The sequence below is a fragment of the Sparus aurata genome, chromosome 18 (assembly GCF_900880675.1).
Source record: "Sparus aurata chromosome 18, fSpaAur1.1, whole genome shotgun sequence".
Lineage (NCBI taxonomy): Eukaryota > Metazoa > Chordata > Actinopteri > Spariformes > Sparidae > Sparus > Sparus aurata.
The window spans coordinates 29,512,341-29,535,528 of record NC_044204.1 but is presented as its reverse complement, the minus strand read 5'-3'; the positions used below and the strand labels follow the sequence as shown (position 1 = coordinate 29,535,528).

The following is a 23,188-nucleotide window of genomic DNA, read 5'->3' as shown; positions in this document are numbered from 1 at the left end:
GTTTTTGTCTTTCTTCTTTCCAGGCGGCGGCTGATTTCCAGCTCATTTCCACAGGCTCCATGAATCATTTACCAAAACTCTTGAAAGTGTCTTGAGTTGTGTAATCCATCACAGGAAAAAACTTTCGTTTCTTGCTCTTTATTGTCACACCAGGAGACAGTTTGAACGCAGACCCGTTTGATTCTCACCATGACTGTAACACTTTGACACTAAATGAATCATTCACTATGATGGATTGCACAACTTTATTGTATAAGATTGAGTTTAGACCAACAGCAGTACAAAGGCGGAAATGTAGTTGGAAATATATACGTAATGTCCAGTATTCAGGATTCATAGGCAACAAGAGAAATCACCCCAACTATCTTGTTAAAATGAACCGTTGAGCTGTTCTATTTTTTTATATTTAGCGACTGGATAAACTGTAAACCCACAGGTCCGAGCATCTTCAACACGTCTGGTGACTAATATGGCGGTTGAAAAAAAAAAAAAAAAAAAAGAGCTCGGTGAGTAATATGAAAAAAAGCTCAACCCACCAACCCACCAAAAGAAAAAAAAAAAAAGTGCAGCACTGTGCATTTTCAAAACTTAGCACCTGAGACACCACCAAACGTTACAGTGGCAGTGCCTTTCACATGTCACTGTCGTGGTGGAGCTGCACGGCACGGAAAGTGTGATTCTTTATGGAGGTGTGTACAGATGCAGAGGCAGACTTTCACAGGATGTCATCTATTCTAGTCATTCTTCCATCCTGTGAAGGGTTTTCTTGCTGCCGAACCTGAGCAACCTACAAATTCCTGAGCCGCGACATGTGTCTGAAAGGCAGCGTGGAAAAGCCTGCCTTGGTGGATTTTCCGGTTTGAATGAGGGAACGTGCAGGTCGCGCCATACGGTTTTCCATTCCTCATGGTAATTGATCGTCAAAATGCAGGGCTTATATTAAATTTTTAATAAAAGAATGACCATACCAAACACGAAGTACAGAGTGTCTAGAAAAAAAAACAACAAACAAACAAAGCATTACAATACTTGCAACAACAACAGTAATTGCATAGAACAACCTTTCAAAAAAAACAACAACAACAACACACACACACACACGATGGTCTGGAGACGAGACAAACGAGATCAAACCCACCGGTAAGTGCTCACTGAAGCTACTGACAGAATGTGGTACTTAATGAGAACCATTGAAAGTACAGGGACAGCAATAATGTTAATCTCGACAGTGAACACGTGACGAGACAGAGTCGCACATCTGTACAGGAAGCACAGTCTCTGTAACCGTCCTATTAGGAACAGCAATTTAAAAAAGGGACAGTTCACCCCCGAATCAAAAAGTCAGATTTTTCCCCTTTGCCTGTAGAGCCGTTCATCCATCTGCATTGTTTTACTGCAAGTTGTCGAGTTTTGGAGACATCAACTGTGAGAATGTCGTATGATTTTTTCTTGAATGTAATGGAACTAGATGGCACTCAATCTTGTGGCTTGTTGCCCTGGGTCATAAAATAATCTCCATACATTAAAATAAAATGCTTGGAGCACCTTGGGAGATCAGCCTGTCGCGGGCACGAGCAAGACTGTTGGCGACCCTGCTGACGATGGCAAAACTGTGGCTGTGCGATACATTTAAAAAGAACTCAGCTATGTCTGTTTCCAGAAATCACGGCCCAGTTACTCAAGGTAATTGTGTGAATACCACAGGCCTTGTGGTGAGCAGTTTCGCGATGGAACAATATTCTTTCAGTATCATCGCGCAGAGGGAAGCACGCATCTGCTCATGGTACAGCTGAGGGGGACACTGTTAATGTTTGCATACAGCGTCGTAAGCAGGGCCAGCGATAGTCTTGCTCATGCCCAGGACATAAGGATCTCCAAAAGCCCACCCGCAGCAGATTAGTCTCAAACTATTGACCAGGTTTTACCAATTTATTTTTTTGGTGCTTCGAGTGCCACCTAGTTCCATCCAGTTCAAGAGGAGGAAAACATCCATGTGGTCAATATCTTCCCAAACTCTGCAACTCATACATAAACAATCTAGATGGATAAATCGCATTACAGGTTAGAGGAAAAATATATATTTATATTTTCATACGGGGTGAATTGTCCCTTTAAACAGCAGCTCCAGCACCTGAGCAAGCACTTTTTTTTTTTTCTTTTTTAGATGTACCTGTGCTGCCGTGTATCCTGCACAGTGCTCTGACCTCCCTGTGAGAGGTGCACACAGAAAAAGCACTTTGCAAACAGAGATTGTACAGTATTACAGTAATATTACAGTTTGAGTCATGTGTGGTGGGAATTGTGACGTTGTCTGTGACCTTTAAACAATCAATACCAAGAGACTTGATTAAATAAAAAAGGCAAATGGAAACAACGAATAGCCTAACTCTGTGGTGGCTGAACCACGCGTTGGCCCTTTTTGGTTAATAAACTCGGGTTAATTCATTCATTGTTATTGCAATTTCTCCAAATCTGGCCCACCATGCCAGGGTCTAACCCAGCGGTCAGTCAGTAAAGCAGTCACTTATTGCATTTCAATAGCATCCACTGGTGCACAGCAGTGCAGCCAGGAGGAGAGAACAGTTTTGACAGTGCACACACTACACCTCATGAGGAAATGTACCGCTGTGGGTCCTTGAAAAGAGGCTGCACGCAAAAGCCCTGTATGTTTTTTCAGACCCTAAATATACCCTTTAAGCTCGAGCCATTCTTATTGAAATATTACAAAACCACCTGCGACACTTTCAATATAAATCATGCATTAAGTCCCAGTCTGGTCTTCAACTCTCTTTAAAGTTTGTCGACCCCTTCAGGAGGCACTTTAACAGTTGAGCTCTACACTACGCCCACAAATAAATCTCTCTGTTCATTTCCTCAGTCCGTCTCCATCTGCTCTGCAGAAAACCTGCCGGGAGGCCGAACAGGCTGCAGACAAAAAAAAACCAAAAAAAAAAAAAAAAAGTCTGAATTCTCAAGCTGGACTCATTATTGAAGCAATTTTTTCCTATTTTGTGATGAAGAAATGTCCATTTTCCCTTGGCTTGGGATGTTTTTCTGCCTTTCTACATCAGTGTAGTTGAGTAAAACTCCAGACGGATGTGAAGGCAGCAGAACTATATCGATAAGGCTGACACACACTTAAATGTTTTGGTGAACAATAAATAAAGAGTATTTAAAAAAAAAAAAAAAAAAATCCAAAATAAAGCAAGGCTATGTAATTAATATGTTAAAATGATACTTGAATATATTTTAGTAAGAAGAGTAGGAGCGACATCTTTGTCATTATTTGCGTATGCCTGTATAATAAACGATAGATAGTTAAGCCTTTTCTACTCTATCACGCAGCTGCATCCCTGATGGCTTTGGACTAATATATTTGAATATCTTGATTATCACATTTCTGATGCAGAAGTCATACTGTAGAAACACTGTACATTCATGCAGTTTTTAAATAAACAGTGAAAGGCTGCAGGTGGAACCGAGTTTAACATGAAGAGCGAACCTGTTGTTGGATTGCTTGAAACGGCTCAAAAAAAAACAGCCTGGAAAATTGGGATGCGAATGTCTAGAACGTTTACAAAATTGCTCACGAAAGCTCAATGAATCCACTTCCCCTCCTCGAGACCAATAAAATATGACAATGACAGAAAGAGAAGTCGTGATGTGACGGGGAAGAAAATCAGTTCCCTTGGTAACAGAAGTGCATGCAGGAGAACACCTATCGGACTCGATGGCTTCGTACTCCTCGTCTATTTCCAACTAAAGCGAAGGAAGCAGCAGAGAACTCGTTCTGCCCTTGTCCAACATAGTTCCATGTGCTGGGGAGTGTTCACAGTGCCAGTCGCCGAGAGGCAGTATGTTTTGAAAAAACATCCCAGTCTTGTTTCTAGCGGAGCTGCATATATTTGTGGTCTCATCGAGTGAGGCTGGATCAGGAAGACAGATTTCATCAAAACGTCACGTCGTGCTCCAGCACCTGAAGCGAAGAAGCTCAGAGGCAAGTCCCACTCTGCTCTGCGTGATTGAAATATGGAGACGCAAAAAAGAAAACAGATGCAGGCACACACACACACACACACCTGACCCCTCTCCTGTCCCTCCACAAGCGTGCTTACAAAAATATATAGCCATTCACACAGACACACAGCGAGGGTGGGGATGATTGTATGGATGCGCTCAGTGGCCGGCGTCGTCCCAAGCACAGTCGTTCTTCTGCTTGGCCAGTTTCCGGACGACTCTCTCCAGCTCTTTGCGGGACTTCTGCTCCTCCTCCAGGAACTGCTTCATCCACTTATTCTCCTGTAAAAACACATGCGGACATTACCGATGTTGAAGTGACTGTTGAAAGGAAAAGAAATTAGACTACTTAATAATATGTCTTGTTTTCTATATCCTTTTTCTTAATTTCTGTAATTCACAGTTGTTGTTTTGATCATAGTTTTTACATTTCTCTTCAAAATATACCATCAATATATCGTTAAATTAAACAAACTTTTTTTAATGTCATATTAAGAAATGACTATCGAACAGCCAACCTATTGGGCTTAACATGGTAAAAGTCATTTAAGCTATGAGAGTATAGGAATATACATAAAACACACAGGGGAACATGTGTTTCCTTCAAGCTGTGCTCATCTGACTTTAATCAAAGACATAATACACTCATGGGCAGGAAAACAGGAACAAACTGCAGTGATGTGGAGGTTTTTAAATCATAAATCAACAACCGCATAGATATTGACATCCAATTCATTTAATCATTGAAGATTTAAGATCTGAAGTGTCAGATAAGTCAGATGCAGATTAACTGTTGAACAAAAATTTTTTTTTGATATCATTGCCTGGTATTTGTCATTACTCAGTGTCTTCACTCATCCGTTGTGTGGGCGTGCTAATAGATAAGAGTTTTGGAAGGCATTTATCAACACGATCGCAAAAAAACATTATTTGCAAAAAGTTCCCTTGGAGGTATTTTTATTTCACTTGTGCCCACTGATTGTTATACAGTGCATTACAGACAACTATTAGTGGAATCAAAAAGGAAAAAAAGTGTAAATTATGAATATCTTAGTCAGAATTATGAATATGGCAGATTGTACAGGACTGGAAAAAAATGACACGCACTATGGGATAGTGTTTATAAAGAAATCTAGAAAACAATAAATCTCTATTTAGGATTACAAATAGTGGCGTTTGGGGATCTTCTCATTAATCGAGTATTGGTCATGTCTGAATGTAAAGGTAATGGTGCAGGCTATTCAGGTGGCCAAGTTTCATTTTTGTTTTTATTGTTTACATTTTTTGCAAATGTAAATGTTGTAGAAAATCTTTTTTGTACACATAAAATGTGTCTTTTAAAAAATGTGAGATATCTGTATATATATATATATATATATTTAAGGTCAGTAGGGAAGCAGGAAATCATGTATTATGCCACATGTCTTTTTTTATCTGCTGAATATGATGAAAAGTGGAAAAACTGACAATAGGACACAAAAAGAGTAGATAAGAACTCAGATACGTTGTCATGACATTTGATTGATTCTCGTGTATCGATATGATATGAGTGTGCACTCGACCGCATTTTTTAACACCTCAAAATGTCAACAAGCACAGCGGCGCCTTGAAGAAGTAGGACACAAAACCATGTCACTGACACCTAAATACGAAGTTTCGACATTTGGGCACGTTTACCTTTTTTAGCTCATGAACCTCATCCTTTAAAGCATACACAGCATCAACCAGACTCCTGAAAGAAAAAAAAAAAAGAAAATGCGTCAAGTTTTGCTGGACAGTATCAATATTTCTTTGCCTTTTTTTGATTTAAATTTTAACTTGTTAACGTCTCTATATCAAGGTTATGCGAAATTCTGACCCAAGGACAAAACAAGATTCATTCTTCGAAAACCTTTACAGGATCAATATCACATTCCTGAATCCAATTACAGGGAAAATCAGGATCCAAACACAACTAAAGGCAAAGCCTGGCTTGTCAGTGTAACGTAAATGAAAGTGTATTATCTGAAGTAATAATACGCTCACTTTTCCTCAATGACCGTCTGCCCGTTGCTTTTCATCTCCTCCACAATGATCTTCTCTTCCTCTGGCAGAAGCACCTGAGGGACACACTCTTTCCGCACCGCTGCTTACACAATACACACACACACACACAGAAGCACAAATTCAGTGGGGCAGCTTGATTTATGGCTGTATCAGCTGCTGAACATGTACAATCAAAGAGGGCATTAGAGAAGCAATTTGAGTGTATGGTCCTTACACAAACGCACACCTGTGGTGGTCTGGTGCAGGCTGGCTCCCGTGCAGTACGCCTCAATCACCCTCAGTATCTGAGCGTCCTCCTCCAGAGCGGCCGTGCCTGCCAGGACCGGAGATTATCGGTATCATTAAAAACACACTCCGAGGTTTCATTCAGGAGCAGGTGTCGGGGTGTCGCACATGAGTGGGTTTGTTTAAAGAGCAGGATACAATCATGGAGAGCAAATATATTCAGATAATAAGAATTGCGCACACTGCATTGATGCGATGAACATTAAATTACATTAGAGGGGGTCTTGAAATGTGAACACTCTTCAGAATTATTCATGTGAAGAACGGGCAGCAGAGGCCTCAGCTGTGGACTTTTGATACATCCGATAACACACTGACCGGCTCAACACACTTGAAGATAAGACTGGATGAGATGATCCTTTATTGGTTACTTATAATTTGGTCCACTTGTACCAAATTTGATGAAATTCCCTCAAGGTGTTCTTGAGCTATCACGATCACAATAGGAAGAACTGACGAACACATCGGCCCACACATTACATATGATAGCAAGATATTAGTCTTACTTTTCCTGATTTGAACCTCGTCATCAGAGGGCTTCCGCTCTTTCTTCCTGTTGCCTGGCAGGAACTTCTTCATGGGCCGCGGGCTCTTGCTGGAGTCCTGGAGGAGTGCAACGCAGAAAGTCAGCACATCTCTCTCTACACACGAACACGTATACACACATACTGCTACACACACCTGTAAAGCCAAGGCTCCAAACCAAACAGAATGCAAAGCTTACAAGGATGCACATCCCTCAAGAACGAACAACATCGAAGAACAAAAAAATTCCATCAACAAACAAGGCAGCAAGCATGTGGTGATGACTGTGACCGAACCAGCTGGTAGCCGGTCTGTGCTAACGTCAATCCTGCCTGAGAAAGCTAGACGTACAACGACAACCAAAAAAAATCCAATCACATTTAACAGCGGTTATTTTCGAGGATCTTCTCATATGAAAAACATTGCCGACTACACAGAGCAAAAGATCTAAAATATTCAAGCTTTACCTGTTGGGCACAGTGTTTACAAAGCCCCAAGAGAGGAAGCAAAGATATGATCACATTATTTTTTTAAATTCAATCAAACCACATTGATGTGGTTTTATGACTGAGAAAGGTTTTATCCTACTGGGTTGAGTTCAGGGTCGAACAACACACTGTTTCCTCCCCTGAACACATAAAACGCTGAGGTGTGATGAATAATGAGCCAACAGCATAGTCATGGTGATGAGCTCTTCACAGAGCAGACAGGTGTTGCTGACTAGTGATTTATGAAAATCATATTCTTTGAATGCTTTGCATGATGTCATTTGCTCCAAGCGCTGGGCTGGAAGAGTGTAGCTCACTCAGACATGCAATTGGAAAGTAAGAGAACAATTCACGGGGCATCTTGAAAGTCTATCACAGTCTCCTAAAAGTACCTCATGAGAATGAGGAGGAATAACTGCATCATGTGTCTTGGAACCGGCTCAGGGATTTACTACGATGCCGACGCACATTTTCCTGAGTTGTAGGTCTTTCCCTGTTGGTCTGTTGCTCTGGGGACTCATTGTGTGCAGTCGGTGGAAGTAGGGGGGTGTTTCAATGGCAATTTTGTGCCAAGACTGGCAACGAGTAGCGTGCACAGAGTATGTGATGCACAGTGCACACATGTGTCATGATGAGTTCAGAATGAAACCTGGGTGATAATGAATGCGGACCGCTGCGACGTCTCATAAAGCCGCAGCCCACTACACATGAAAAACATACCGTAGTTCCCTCCAGGTTTTCAACAAACATTTGTGTTGTAGCCATTAAAATAAATGATTTAATTTAATCAAAACAAGTTTAATATGAATTTCTTAAGGTTGCAGTTGTTTGACATATGACAGAGACTTGGCATGCTACTTCCTCTTGCCACTGGCAGGCAGGCAGGGTTGGTGGGTTTTTTCAGACCCTGTCCAGAAGTGCAAGGGCATTATTTTTAAAACAAAGCTTTTTTGGTCTACAGTACACACATAAACAGGGTTTTATATGTCTCTGGCCAGGGTGAAGGTATTCAGAAATGCCGTTTTTATTGTTTATGTCTGGACAGACAGAAACAGACATTTTTGGAAACAATAACATAGTCACACAGGGTTATCAGTGTTTGTGGCATCGTTACCATGTGTTATGATATGAAGAATTTGAGTCTATACGGCGACGGAATAGATGTTATATTGTTTAGAGTTATATTTGGAAAGACACAAATGGAGATGGATTATACAACGATGGAATAAAGAAATGCTCATGATGTCTTGCTGATACATTTTCCAGGAAAATTCTGTGACAGTCGTGTTACTCCGCCTCGTTCATCGAACTTTCTGTAACTAAACAACTGATCAGAGTATACAAAATGTATTCAGTGCTCGCAGCTTTGGATGTAGAAAAGCTGACACACAAGGAATCGACATAACATAGACGTGTATGCATGTTTTTAAAATGAGGGTCAACCTGCCACAAAAAAAAAGCCAACTCCTGTCCCATCGCCACGAGATAGGCTTGCCTGTTCCTGCTTTTTTTTTGTCTTGTTCATCATCACAAACACGCCAGAAAAACAGGAAATAGTAGAAAGCAACCAATTTTATTCCTCAGATGACATCCAGTCTTAATCAGTCACATTCTCATGCTTCTTTCTCGTCTCTTTGAGAGTTTCACATGCGCAGTACCTGTCAGGCAGCTGACAAGGATCAGGTACTGACATGGAGACCAATGATACTGTAACTGTGGTTACTTTTAAAAAAAAAAAATCTTTTACTTCAGTCTCTTAACGATGTTTGAGGATTAACAAACTCCTGGCATTCTTCAACACGCGCCACGCGCAGAAAAAGGAAATAAATTAGCATGCCGACCTGGATGCTAATCGACTACTGCAGAGTCAATTGACGTGGGAGTGAATGCAGATTGTCTGTAATGTGAATGTGTACAAAAAACATGTCAGTGGGTTTTTTTCCATCAAGGATGAAAGGAGTATAAGAGACATCATCAAAACCATTAGTGTATTTTGGCAGCTAATAATCCAAATGTGTAAAAACGCCCAAAGCTGAGTGACAGTAGTCTTGACTGCTTTCTCTGTCTAGATTTCCAAAAATAGCACCTCGAGTAGAAATGAGTAACATGGCTGCTTCAGAATGGGGTTTTTTTTTTTTTTCGACAGAAAACGTTTTATGTTCACGATGAGTGAAACCTTTTCTCACTGAAGAGAATGAGAAACAAGAAAAAGAAGACACGCACGCTACAGAAAACAGGAAACGAACAGATGACAATGAAGGAAAGTGAAGCAAACAGAGCAAGGGCATGCTAGCTCAACACTGGGGGTAAACACACGCACACACGCTCACACACAAAGGCAACCCCATCCCACCTCCACCCCCAAAAACCACATCCTCACCCACACACACACACACACACACCCACACACACACACACACACACACACACACACCTTACCTTCATGATATAAGACATCCTCTACAGGAGGCGGGATAGAGAAAGAGAGAAAAAAGGGGAAATGTGCATGAAAAATATGATGTGCGAAGGATGTGATAGAGAGTTAATGGTGAACATCTTTACAACCCCTCTGCCATTCACCTATTCTTCGTCTATGCAGAATAGGATGGTTACTTCATGTAAGAAACAGGAAGATATGAGGAGAAATGGGGAGACTGGCAGAAAGGTGGTTATGTATACAGAGGATTATGCATGCAATCTCTGCTGGGCAGAGAAAAAAAAAAAGACCCGACACGCCTTCCTGTGTTCTGAGCTCAAAGAATGAGCGCAGGAGTGTGTCTGTGTGTGTGTAGGGTTAAAAACGTACAAAGAGGTGGAGTCATTTTTAGATCACGGCTTGTCAGAAAAGTGCATACACATTATGTTTAGACTAGAGCCCATTATAACTGAAACTTTAAGGTGTGAAGGCTTCCACCTCCCACGTGGACCACTGAGAAAACATAAGTGACATATGACTATGGCTCATAACCACTGCCCCGCTCACTGTTCTCCGGTGCCAGTCATTCGTCCGTTACTGAGAATCAACTTACTCAGAACATATCAACAGCGTGCCACTTTAGCTGCATAGTTTATTATCTCCTAATAATATCTTTTGCTGCGTTTCACTCTCACCATATACTTTATCTAGCTGGCCCACGCACTGTGCAAAGCACTTATCTCTATCTGCAAAGGGTTTTCCTGTTGTCATCACAGCGATGAACGGGGTTTCTGGAGCTTGTGACCACATAAAAGTTTGTTTTTTATAAACATCTCCAAGGAGTAAAAAGCAGATCAGATTGGATCACTACAGGATGTACACATTTGTTTTTACAATCAGTTCCAAGGGATCCAATTACAAGTCGACAGCGTCAAGCCCGTCAATTCACGCCTGGAATTAAATGAGTCTCGGCACAGTGTCCTCTTGTGATCGGATCACACTTAGCCGGTCTATATGCAAATATACACCTACATTATTGGAACAAACCAATCGGTTTCTTTACACAAAGAAAGAAAGATCTTCAGGTATAACGTACGAATCAACAATTCAAAACAAAGGGTTTCACAAAGTTTATAAATGACAGCAAGTTTCAAAATGATTTTTTGAGGTAGTCATGGGAAATTCTCCACGGACGTCAAATAAGAAGCCATTATTCGATACTGTTTACTGTTTACTTAATGTAATCAGTGTGCTTGGTGGAAAATGTGATGTCAAACTGAAAAATTGTAGGTATGAATGAAACAGGGGCGGAAGAGGCAGACAGAGGGGGGCTTTGTAGAAGAGGTGGGATTCTTGTGGTTGCTGACTAATAATGTATTGAATCACCGCTTGTGTAGGTTTGTTGGTGCTGCTGAAAAACCAGGTCTGAAACCTCCTACCTCTTTGTATCCCAGTGCTGCAGAGGGCTTGAGGGGAGGCGCGGGGCGCAGGCAGCTGAGAGACCAGGGCTTGCTGATCTTCGGCGGTTCCAGGGGGCCGCGACTGACGGCGCTGAGGCTGCCCAGATGGGACAGGTGAGTGGGGGTGCCGACCATGCTCAGCGGCTTGCCTTCTACAGTCTACAAGGGTCGGTCGGTTGGAAGGAAGACGCAAGTGTTTGAGAATTAACGGGGAAAGGAAACATGTGTCTAATGATGATCACTTTTCACACTTCGTCGAGCTTCGAGCAGGTTTCACTTTTGTTATTGTCTTCCCTTAATACTGTATAAGTAGTGAATGTGTACGTTTCCCCACCTTTGAGATGGTTCCTGCCGGGCTGCCTCCTTTGGTAAAGGGCTGGAGGTGCTCCAGCCACTCCTGCAACTCCTGGGCATTAGTGCAGAACACCGTAATACGGTCGATCATGCTTCCTGCAGCACATAAACACACGTGCAACACACAAACACACACACACACACACACATACTTTCTTCAGTGAAAGTTCCATGCAGCTGATAACAGTCAACACATGCCGCAACCACAAATACCAGAGCTAATATAGGGGTTGCAGGAGTCATTTAGAGATTAAAGCTCTAAGATTAAATTGTTGTTTTCATTTGCCCCCCCAAAATTAAGCAACACCGTCAAACCTGTTGTCCTGACTCACAAAGAAGCAAAGAGATATAACGGTTCAGTGTAAGGCGTGTGAAGCAGCGTGTTTCAGTGACTCCTGGTCGGAGGGACAAGAATTTTAAAGGCCTCGTGTTTACTGGATCATCTGAGTCATATGATCTAAATTCATCTGTGTAGCAAAACGGTTTTATTTGAAAAAGTAGGGCAAGTTTGACATCCTTTCATTGAGTGGGTACAGACACCGGCATGAATATTTCACAGGGAGAAAGGCTGGAGTAAAAAAATAGACACAGCCCGATGGATGTTCAATGAGCTCGAGCTAAGATTGTTTATTTGGGTTATGACTCAATATACTGCATTACTGCCGCATAGACTGAAGGAGACGGGTCAGAAGCAAACCTGTGATGTCGAAGGCGTAGTGGGCACTGTCTGCATCCTCTGCGTGTCTCGTTACTGTGGTGCCCGTCAGCGGCAGTCTTCCCTGAATGGGACAAAAAGAAGGGAGAGGAAATGAGACATGAATGAATTTAATTAGGTTTATAAATTTAACTGATACATATAGAAAAATCACTTATAAAAAGGGAAGGTTCACGGTATGTTGTGCCTCACCTGATAAATAAAGCCACTCATCCGGGGACTGGCGGAGAGCATGACTAACATGTTAGGGAAAAGCATTAGATAACGCTCTTCTTTTTCCTGCAAAAGGGAAACAGAAAAACATTTGGTTAAAGTTTGACCTATCAGTTTATGCACAGGCTCATGTCAATAGGTTGACAGCTTAAACAAAAGGTTTTCATTAATAGATATTGTTTCCTCACTTGTCAGTGAAAGAAAGGAGTTTGTCAAAAAATCTCAGCTAAAGTTAGCAAACAGATACTAGTTTGGCAATGCGGTTGCTTGGTAAGTGATTGGAAAAATATGAATGTGGAGTTACAAACAGTTATGGTAACCGATAGTGTGGTTGGAAAGTGGCCGACAGCGATAGATGAGCTTATCTTGCGCTTTTTTCCAACCACCGAATCAAAGAGGACCCCTACACAGAAACCACACAAGACCGAGGAAGCGACTTTATCAGGGCGGGCATGGCCTACATTAGGGTTTCTGTTTTCACACTTGAGGGAACGCTGAATTAGCAGAAGGAGGACGGATTTAAGCACACACATTTTTGTTTATGGATATTCAGGAACACTTTAACATATTCAGGTTATGATGCATTGGTTTCGGATAACGGCGTGCTTCTGGATTAATCGGAATTTAAGTTACCATCAGTGCCCCCTCTAAATTGTAATAGTGAGACTTTGATGCAGGTAAGCAGATGGGAGGAAGTGTGAACGACATCTCGAGTGCTCTAGATTTTTTTGACTGATGCAAACAAAACATGCGTCACAGAACAAAACATGGAGGCACGCAGGCCGTGGAGAGATTAGCTGACCGAGTCGCTTGGACTTAAGAGAGCTAGCATAAATATTATTGCGTATTTCTTGAATTGTCGATGGATTGATAGGTGGGCAAAATTTGAAGATTAAAGTTAAAAACGTGTCAACCTGCTAGTTTTCGTTATAGGAGAGCAGGAGAAATATCTAGTAGGCTTCATTTCCTCCGACAAGGAAACCAAGACAGCCAGATGTCAACAATTAGAAGGAAAATAATCTACCAGCTGATGTTAGCTCTGGTGACCCTGGACATGTCGCTCACCTCACTGGACCCATTTTTCAGGTGGACCTGAGACATGTAGGCCACATGACCCAGGCTCTTCATGCTGTCTCCCTCCCAGGCCCGCACTGGTTCGGACAAGATCTGCAGCTCCAGGTTCTTGCGCTTCCGCAGATCCTGGCATTGTGTCTGAACACACACACATACACACACAAATACACATCAGTCAATGGGAATGACAACATTTTTTTTTTTAAAACTCATCGAGATACACACAGCTGCATTGGGATAATGTTCAAATCACTTTGCTATTGATGACCCACACCTAGATTTTAGTTTTTTCCGAAGAGTTTCGGTCCTAATTCCACAATATCAATGCACAATTTGTGCTTTATTACTGGTGAAAGTAGTCATGATATTTTACTGAAACACTCTGTTGAACAAAGTGGTTTCTTGCCTCCTAGAAATTCTGAGTAATGGGAACCACAATGGATAAAGCTGGGGAAGACACAACCATGAACTTCACCGTTCACTGTGTATTCAACGTTCTATTTTTACGTCTGTGTCAGAGGTATTTTGGGTAACCTGCAGCATAACGTAGAACATTTTCAGGTGATTGGCAGGGGCTCTCCCTCTTCAAACAGGACAAATGACAATGCAACATGTATAATTTTCCCCTGCACGATACAACAACAATTAGACTATGTAGACGGAGCGCTGCAGATGAGATGCACCTGGCATTTCTTGAGTGCCTGCCCACCCAACCACACATTCAAAACACTTAAAGAAAAATGAGACTTGCAAATTGCACAAGTCTTGAGTGTGTGATGTTTTTTTTCCCGCTTTCCTGTGCTGCCCTGCTGAAGAGACGCGTGAGTCACCTACTCTATTCTTACTAGGAACTCGGTGCTACACCGGGGAAACTGTGTCTCAGAGCGGTGTTCGCTCAGGCACCGATGTGGTTGCTCGTTTCTGATCCAACTCTTCAGTTCACACCCACTGTAGGAACGACACGATCACGAAGCATGCAGCTGGGAAAATGCTCAGGGTCTCTCATTGATGTTTTTCTTTCCTCTCGACAGACGTGTGCTTGATTGTGAAGTGCTACGTTGTGTGTTGTATGTTCGCGTGTAGCCCATGACAACAAAAGGTGACATCATGAGAAAACTCTGAAACAAGTCGTCAAAAATAAACCAAAACTTATAAATAACCTTCATCACTAAAAGGTAAATTTGTAGTTAATTAAACTTTACTAAATAGTTTTGTAACTGATAACAAACAATACAATGCCTTAATAAGCGATTTATTTGGCAATTATATATCTCAGTGATAACAGTGAAATAACTACTAATTGAAGTTTAATTAACCATAATCTATAAATGGTAAATTTAAAGTTATTTTACAGTGTGATGAACCAAAACTTCTTCAGAGGATAGTATAATCAGGGTTCATACAAATTTTTCAAGGTCAAATTCAAGCACTTTTCAAGCACTTTTAAGGGTCATTTTTAAGATTTTCCAGCACCTTATTGCTAGCGTAAGATACGTATCTAAAGGAATATATATACTTATGATTTTTTTCTTCACTTTTTATCACAATTATGTACAATATATTATGCTTTAAACATCTAACATTATATTTCATAACAGCAAAAACTTCAGAAATTAATTATCCAGTGTGATCCCAATTTTGTGAAAGACACAGAGTTATAATATCAAGCACTTTTAAGCACTTGAACTAAAATCCAAGCACTTTTCAGACCTTGAAAACACAACATTGAAATTCAAGCACTTTCAAGGATTTCAAGCACCCGTACGAACCCTGTATAATAGATTTACAACATTTTAATTCTAACAGATAATGAAAACTGAAAATGAAACTTACACTATAACATTTTTTTTTTTTTTTAATAACACGTTTTCGGAAATTGTGTGTTTAAATACGATAATACTGATTCCCATTAAATGTCAAGAACAGAAATCTGAATTTAAATAAACTACACCTAAACGTGTAATATGGACATTTTTTTTCTTTTCACTGGTCTGAAAGAAGAAGTAATGGATGCAAAGCAGCACAAAATCTCAAAATCTGTTCTGTGTCACCTTAAGCCACATCTTAACCTTTGACACAAAACAGTGTTTGTAATTTGGAGGTGTAAATAAATCAATCCAGTGGATTGATAATCCAGTAATCGAAATGTGCAGGCTCGCAGGTTGTTAAACTCAGCCTTGCTCAGTAATGATAAAAAGAATCCCCAGTGGAGAATAACAAAGACGATAGATGGATTTAAAGAATTGTTTAAGCATACATAGCTCCCTAAGGCAATTACCCTGCACAGGGATTATTTCTGACTGTGATTCTGGATGTTATAGATTTACCACTCGGCTCCTAGGTACCTTTTTTCCTCCCCCAACGGTGAGGTCGCTACTCTTACCCTATCCCTACCCCCTTGTTTCCGTACAGCTCATCTTCTTCCGGCCTCTCAGTTCACACCCACCAAACCCGAGACCACCGAGACTTGCAATGTACACAGACAGGAGCAGTGATTGACATATAGACAAAGACTGAGAAATATATGATAGACAGGCGAAAAGAAAGGCAGATGGAGCTACAGGAATCAAGAATCAAAGTGGGGAAAATAAAAAAAATAAAAAAAACAGAGTTGGGGGAAACTATGGCTGTAATGAAATACCAACAAATCAAAAGAAGGAAAATACTGCAGAAAATAACGGAGAATAAAAATAAAAATTAAATAAGCATAACTAATGATGAAAATAACTAATAACAGTTATGTTTGTTAAGCAGCATGAGCATCTTGTTGAGTGTTGAGTAATATGTGGATCCATTTGTGGTGTATTTGCTCTAGTAAGTATTAATTATCATTCTAAAAGGCATTCCAGTTGTCTGTGTCGAGAGGGAGTGATAAGTGCTTCTTCTGATCTCCGGTGGAAAGGGATTTGTCAGTGGACTGACAATCCAATAATAAAGAATTGACACAAGAGGTTAAGAGGTCGTTACAGTCGAACTTGTTCAGAGCCGATGAGAAGAGGCCTAATCCGAGAAGACAGTTTAACTATAGGTGATACAGTTTAAGGCTAGTTGAAGCATGCAGACATGCAAAGATGTCCCAGACTTACCACTAGGCTTCTAAATGCTGCGGTTGCCTTCACAATGTCAGCATAGTCTGGGTGGGCTTCCTGTGGTGAGAATACACAACACATCAGTGCGACCATATAGTTCACATTGAGCCTGAGAGCCCTAAATGTCAACATGCGATAAGTGTCCATACAGGGTCAGAAAGTGGGAGAGAGTAAGACACATTTCATACAGTGTCTTACATTAATGTTCATTTATTTCTTGAAGGTTAATCAGGAAAATTAATTTCCCTTTTTTATTAAAGACATATATTAAATTACATATTATTATTATTATAATATCATCACTAATATATATATATAATATATATATATATATATATATATATATATATATATATATATATATATATATATATATATATATATATATATATATATATATATATATATATATATATATATAGATAGATAGATAGATAGATAGATAGATAGATAGATAGATAGTGATGATATAATAATAATAATAATAATAATAATAATAATAATATGTAATTTATATATATTTTCTCCTTTACCTCCACATGTCTCTCCAGCTCCTGCAGCAGCGTGGGGTATTTGTCCAGCCTCATGAAGGGCTTACTGAGACTGGTGGTCAGGGTCAGAATCCCCGGAGCACTGGCTCCCTGGCTCTCCATGAACTTGTCGAGCTCCTCGCTGTTAAAACACACACAAATAATAATACACAGTTAAACACACAGTGTGTTATTTTCTCAATTCAAAGAAAAACAAAAGATGGAAGTAGCCGGGGATCGTGGGAGTTGCTGTCGTCAATGTTGTGTGTCGCTACATGACCCGGGCAGAAATGTTTAATTTTGATGATCATTCTAATGGGATAAACTATAGATAAATGTGCATTAATTGTAGCAATCAAGGTTCAAATACACTCTAAAAAAAATACAGCTTTCTAATGAAATCAGAAATTATATTAAATAAGTAAACTGAGTGTTTATTTCAAAATAAAGTGGATTATTTTAGTTCTATTTATTTCTGAATATGTCTGTGACTGCAGATTGCTCACACATAGTACAACTGGGATTCAAATAATTTGCATTAGAGTAACTTAGAGTAACACTTATCTGTGTTGAAGGAATTTAGATGCACTTGAAGCTAAAATGTATATTATGCCCTAGTTTGCAAGTATGGCAACACGTTTAGCACACAAAGTGATTAATTTCTGTGGTATAGCTTTAATATCATATTTCTACATAACGCATGGAAAGTGGGTCTCATATGTCAACACTTCTCACTGTAAGGATCACAAATAATGCGTTATAAAACCATACAGTATGTCACACCTGTGCTATGTGTGACCCCAGGCAGCTGTACTGGTGTTAACCATTAGCGTAAAAGGCAGCAGAAATTAGGTCATCAAATTTTGCAAAATGTTCTGCAACTGGACTGCGACACAATCACTTCACCGCAGACCTGAAAATGTGCTCTGAAAGTAACGCCATTCATGAGTTTCCATGACTTAAAAAAAATAGTCCTGTAGCAGCACTACCAGGTAACAATGGGTAAATGTGAATTTCACAAAAAAGGCTCCTGAAACTGAGGTGCAAATGTGCTTACTGTGAAAAATGAGTCTCGCTCGCCTGTCAACATAACCACAACTTCATATATCCTGTCAACAGTCAGCTTCCTGTGTGTGTAATTCAACTTCATCTGCAGCTCACAATGAAGAACCAGACAAGCTGCTTCAACATTATTCAATAATGTATCATTTAAATTATTACACTGGGATTTCACCGCTTCACATCGACTGTGATTTATACAGATTCATAACAGCGGGTCAATTCTTTTGGAGAATGACCTTTTTCTTTTGGGTAATATGACTGTTGGAAACTTTGAGCACACAGGGACTCTGCAACAGCTCAGGCCCAGTTTAGCCTCCAGGTCATTTACAGATGGGGAGCATGACACCTAGTGGTTCAAAGCGTAACTACAGCTCATCAACAGAAAACAGCATGAAGTCGTTCTAGAAATCACAGAATGTTCACCAAGTACACCTTTTCCTCAAACATAGAAAATAATTACTGAGTGAACAAAGCCTGGCAGGTTATATTTACGCTTCCAAACCTTATTTAGCTTTGACCCCTCAAGTATAAAATGATAGAATTTAACTTCTCAGACTGTTTCATTTGAAGGTGCAATACGTAAGAATTAGCCACCCCAACAAAAAGGTGCAGCATATCATCAGAGTAAGTGCTCATTTCTGCTGTCTCTATCCTGTTTGTACATCCATGACTGAAGCTACTATTAGCTTGTTAGCTCAGTTAGACGTTCAGCTAGCCGGATTGTTAGTGTTTACTTTGCCAGCACATCAGCTTTGGACCACTTGGAGAAAAGAGGTTTTCAGGCCCGGGGCTAGCTGCTCAGCATGCTAACTTCAGTAAATATTGCTGGAACAGAATACATAGAACTCTTTGACATAACATCAAAACTGTTATATCTTCACATTATGTTGGTTATTTTAGTTCATTTTTTTAAATAATGTATTTATTAAATACATACATATGCATCTTTAAATACTTTTTGTTGTTGTCGTTCTTTATTCAATCAAATATCACCATTGGTCATTATCAACAGTTTTTCTTTTTATTCTTGAATTATTATTATTTATAATGTGTTGTATTTCAGAATTGTATTTTAAATGCTTGTTTTATCTTTTGTTATTCATCTTTTATTAATTTGACTACACATTTTTTATTGATGTCTTTTTCAATCAACTTTTTGGGGGTGTCTTCTGTGTTTTGTGTTTTTTGTGTGCATTAGTCTCTAAAGATTTATTTTTATATCCTACCTTTTATCAATCCCTTGTAAAGATCTTTAAATTGCATTTGATTTGTTAAAGGTTCTATGCAAATAAACATATACATATATATACAGAATTTAAAAAAAAGATCAATTTTTCAGGACAGAGAACTCCTTGAAGAGGCGGTCCTGTCTGCTCGTGAACGTGCAAAGAGCAGGATCCTCCGTTTAACTGCTGTCTGGTGATTACTGCTGCACTTTCATGTGGTGACGTATAGAGAGCACAGAGGGTACTGCTAATGTCAAAGCGGATGGGACGTTAAATGACAACATGGCTTAAATGACAACTACGCTTACAGCAGCTTTAAAGTCAATCAAAAGCCTGAGAACCTCACTCTGAAATTGAGGCTAAATTAACTATCACAGCTGTCATGGGACAGCAGGGCTTTAAATGTGCACTATACATCCTGATTCTTAGAATCCCTTCATGATTTGATGGCTGTTTCGTGTGCAGGGGTTCACCTGTGGTCAGTGAGGATGCAAACAGCTGAAGGGTGGCTGGAACAGTAAGCCGAGTACAGCGTCTTGATCTGACACATCAGGTTTAAATAGCAGCCCGCCACTCGCTGCTGGGCCTCGGAGACTCTGACAGAGGAGAAAAGAGAGAAGAGAGAGGGTTGGGGAGAGAGGAGAAATATGGAAAGATACAGAGACTGTCATGATGATATATTGAATCGTTACCCAACAACTGAACAGCAGTCTGACAGAGAATGTAGAATACATGACCATTCTTGTTCTTTTGAAACCCTTCAGGACACAAGTCTCTTACACGGTTTTCTCAGATTTACACCACAAAACCAAAACACATTTAGATTCTTTAACTGAATTTGAGACAAACTTGAGTCATTTTAACGCCTCAAGCTGAAATGACATAGTTTAAAAAATGATTTGAAGAATTTGGGGTCTATTTTTAGACTGTTCTTGCTTCACATTGCTACTGGCCATTTTCCGAAGCATACCGAACATTCTAGGATGTAAGAGTGTATTTTCCGTCTCCCAGAGGCAGCCATTTGTTTCTAGCAGTTGTGGGTTTGTTGTCGAGTTGCCATACCCTCCATGAATACACCAAAAGGCATGCAGATTTTTCAAACCGACGTGTGCAAGGATAGTATCATTATCGGGCTGACGTTAATCATTTCGGGCTGCGTGGTCACCATTAGGCACTACCTAATTCAGCGGATTCGTATGCAAGTTCATATTTATACCATGAAGAAGCGAAGAGGAAGAGATGCTGAAGAGGAAGGAAGTGATTGCAAAAATAGAATCAAGTAAAGTATGCTTTGTGGAACACTTGCAATGCGATATATATTATGTAGGATAGTGTACACTGTGGTCCAATAATTGCTCTCCACTGAGACCGTTGTGACAGAAGGTTCAATGGAGATCCGTGTCCAGCGTGACTTACTTGGTGCAGTCCTCCAAAGCCACACACAGCCCCTGCTGGAAGGTGAGGATCTCCTCCAGGTTCCCACACAAGGTGGTGCTGTCTGCACTGCTCACCCTGAGTATACATATATTTAGCATGAGTGGAGATGATAGCTACAACATGGATGATAAAAGAAGCATCACCATCGATTATGATTTTAGTAAACGTAGGGCTTTAGACTTATTTCTGAGAAAGTTATTCTAAGTTAAGTTAAACAAAGACATTTCCCTGGGAATCTAAAATGCCCTCTGCCTTCAATGATTTCTTTTACTGGATCGGTCACATCTTCTTGTCATTGCTCTTACTTGTCGCTGGCTTGCAGGGGTCGAAGATAACAACTCAGCACTGTTTGTAATTCTTTGACAAACTCCCGCTCATGTTCCAAGATGTCCTGAACCACCTGCAACAGCAGCACACACAGAATACTAAATGTTGTCAGACTGCAGGGGAGCACAGTATTTTCTTAAGGCAAAACACTCCAGTAAAAAAAAAAATGGTCAAAAACTGGAACATCTGGATCATTTTTGCCTTCATCAGCACTTTGGTTGACTTAAGATCACTTTAAAGGGGATTGCTGATAGAGTAATTTCACGTGGAGAAATAACTTGTATTTGTTAAAGTTAAAAACAAAAAAACTGAAAAGTGACCCAAGTCATTTTCACTTACCACACTGTAGTAGTTCTTGGTCAGCTGAGTTCCTTTAGGGGAGACTGGTTTTTCTGTAGAGGATATAAGTATCAAGGTTGGGAGAGCTCCGCGATAACTAATTCATGATAATCATCCAAAATATGTTTGAAATAATCAGATTATAATAATCATTTACCTGAAACTAGATCAGGGTTTTTAACATCCAACCAAATAATGTCTATTTTTGTCTAGAAGGAAAATCCAGGTCAACTCTTCAGTGATCTACACCAGTTACAACTGTATAATCTTCATTTCTAGAATTTAGCATTCAGGTCTGATATTCTCTTCTCTCTCCCTAACTAAGTCACTGTCTATTTTGCAACATGACTGACTGAAAATATGGCATTAAATGCAAATTCCAATTTTCTATACCATTAAAATGGTTTTACAAACTCTTTCTGGAACATCATACTCAGGAATGGTGGCCCAACTCACCACAGGCTTTGATCTCCCGGACGTAGTTACTGGGGAACCAGCCCGTCTTGCCGTTGAGCGTTCCCTCCCACCAACCTCCCTCCTCCTGCCGCGTCACGAGGATCGTGTCGCCTTTATTGAACGACAGTTCGTCCTCATTGTTCTGCTTGAAGTTGTAGCGGGCCTTCACCATCTGCTGCCCGCCTCCACCGTTCTCAGACATCTCCTGTGAGAGGGGTTGCAAAGAGACGGTCAGCAACAACACAAGCACAAATAAGCTAAAAGATCTGTGTGCTTATAGAGCTGCAATGATTAATCAATTAACTGACTAGTGGATCAAAGGTAAAATTGCAAACTATGCTGATAACTGATCGATCATTTCAGTCATTTGTCAAGATCATAAATTTGCTGCTTTTTTCCTTGTCATTTATGATAGAAAATTCAGAGTCTCTTGCTGGACAAAAGATACAATCTCAAGACTTCACTTGAGCATTTTGCAAATTTTATAAACCACCAGTTAATCAATTGATTGTGGAAATGATCATTGGTAGCCATAACGCATGTGCATTCATGCAATGCAAAAAATAATCACCAAATCTTAGACCTGCACATTTTGCTTTAAAATCTGGTTACGACTTTGCATGAAGCTTCTCTTAACATAATTATTTGCTACAATTCACTGTGCAAGGAAACACAATGTGCAGTCATCTGGGATAAACAACTGCTAAATGATATGATGAATCAAATCATTTAATGTGAGCAAAATGTGGAAAAATCAAACTGGGGTGAAGTCAAGTGAGACAACGACAGAAAGACAGAGAATGTAGACATATATACATAGAAAAGACCATACCACGGATTTGGATTGCCTGCGCAGAGAGCCTTTGGATTTGGCGGAGGAGAGCGTGTGTGAAGACGTCGACTGACTAGGAGACGGAGCACCCGACTGCGAACATGACCTCTCAGCAGAACAGTCTTCGGAAACACGAAGGAAGAAATACGGAGAGTGTGTTATTTTGGTTACATCGATGTTTTAAAATACGTCTCCTTGATTTTGTTCTCATCGGGTGAATAGAGCAAACACACATCATCGGCACCGTCAACACAGTTGTCACAGGTGCACGCAGTTTGGGGGCTGATAACTTGATGA

The 23,188-nt window shown here is 40.2% G+C and overlaps 1 protein-coding gene across 9 annotated transcripts in view; it reads right to left on the bottom strand.

Moving 5' to 3' along the window:
- Positions 1-934: 934 nt before the first annotated feature.
- arhgef6 (Rac/Cdc42 guanine nucleotide exchange factor (GEF) 6) overlaps positions 935-23,188 on the bottom strand; it is a 30,048-nt gene continuing 7,794 nt past the window's right edge. For 4 of the 9 annotated variants that reach the window (XM_030396685.1, XM_030396686.1, XM_030396681.1 and 1 more), the window contains exons 4-22: positions 22,892-23,013; positions 22,060-22,264; positions 21,604-21,656; positions 21,243-21,337; positions 20,917-21,012; positions 19,974-20,096; positions 17,216-17,354; positions 16,680-16,739; positions 13,585-13,731; positions 12,499-12,585; positions 12,289-12,370; positions 11,572-11,687; positions 11,217-11,396; positions 9,801-9,821; positions 6,855-6,951; positions 6,278-6,376; positions 6,043-6,142; positions 5,695-5,749; positions 935-4,299 (exon numbers count right to left, since the gene is read on the bottom strand). In XM_030396685.1, coding sequence (XP_030252545.1) covers positions 4,177-4,299; positions 5,695-5,749; positions 6,043-6,142; positions 6,278-6,376; positions 6,855-6,951; positions 9,801-9,821; positions 11,217-11,396; positions 11,572-11,687; positions 12,289-12,370; positions 12,499-12,585; positions 13,585-13,731; positions 16,680-16,739; positions 17,216-17,354; positions 19,974-20,096; positions 20,917-21,012; positions 21,243-21,337; positions 21,604-21,656; positions 22,060-22,264; positions 22,892-23,013 — 2,000 coding nt within the window. In that variant the 3' untranslated portion in view covers positions 935-4,176. The remainder of the gene's footprint in view (positions 4,300-5,694; positions 5,750-6,042; positions 6,143-6,277; positions 6,377-6,854; positions 6,952-9,800; positions 9,822-11,216; positions 11,397-11,571; positions 11,688-12,288; positions 12,371-12,498; positions 12,586-13,584; positions 13,732-16,679; positions 16,740-17,215; positions 17,355-19,973; positions 20,097-20,916; positions 21,013-21,242; positions 21,338-21,603; positions 21,657-22,059; positions 22,265-22,891; positions 23,014-23,188) is intronic. The other 5 variants (XM_030396688.1, XM_030396682.1, XM_030396689.1 and 2 more) reach the window with 3 other exon arrangements.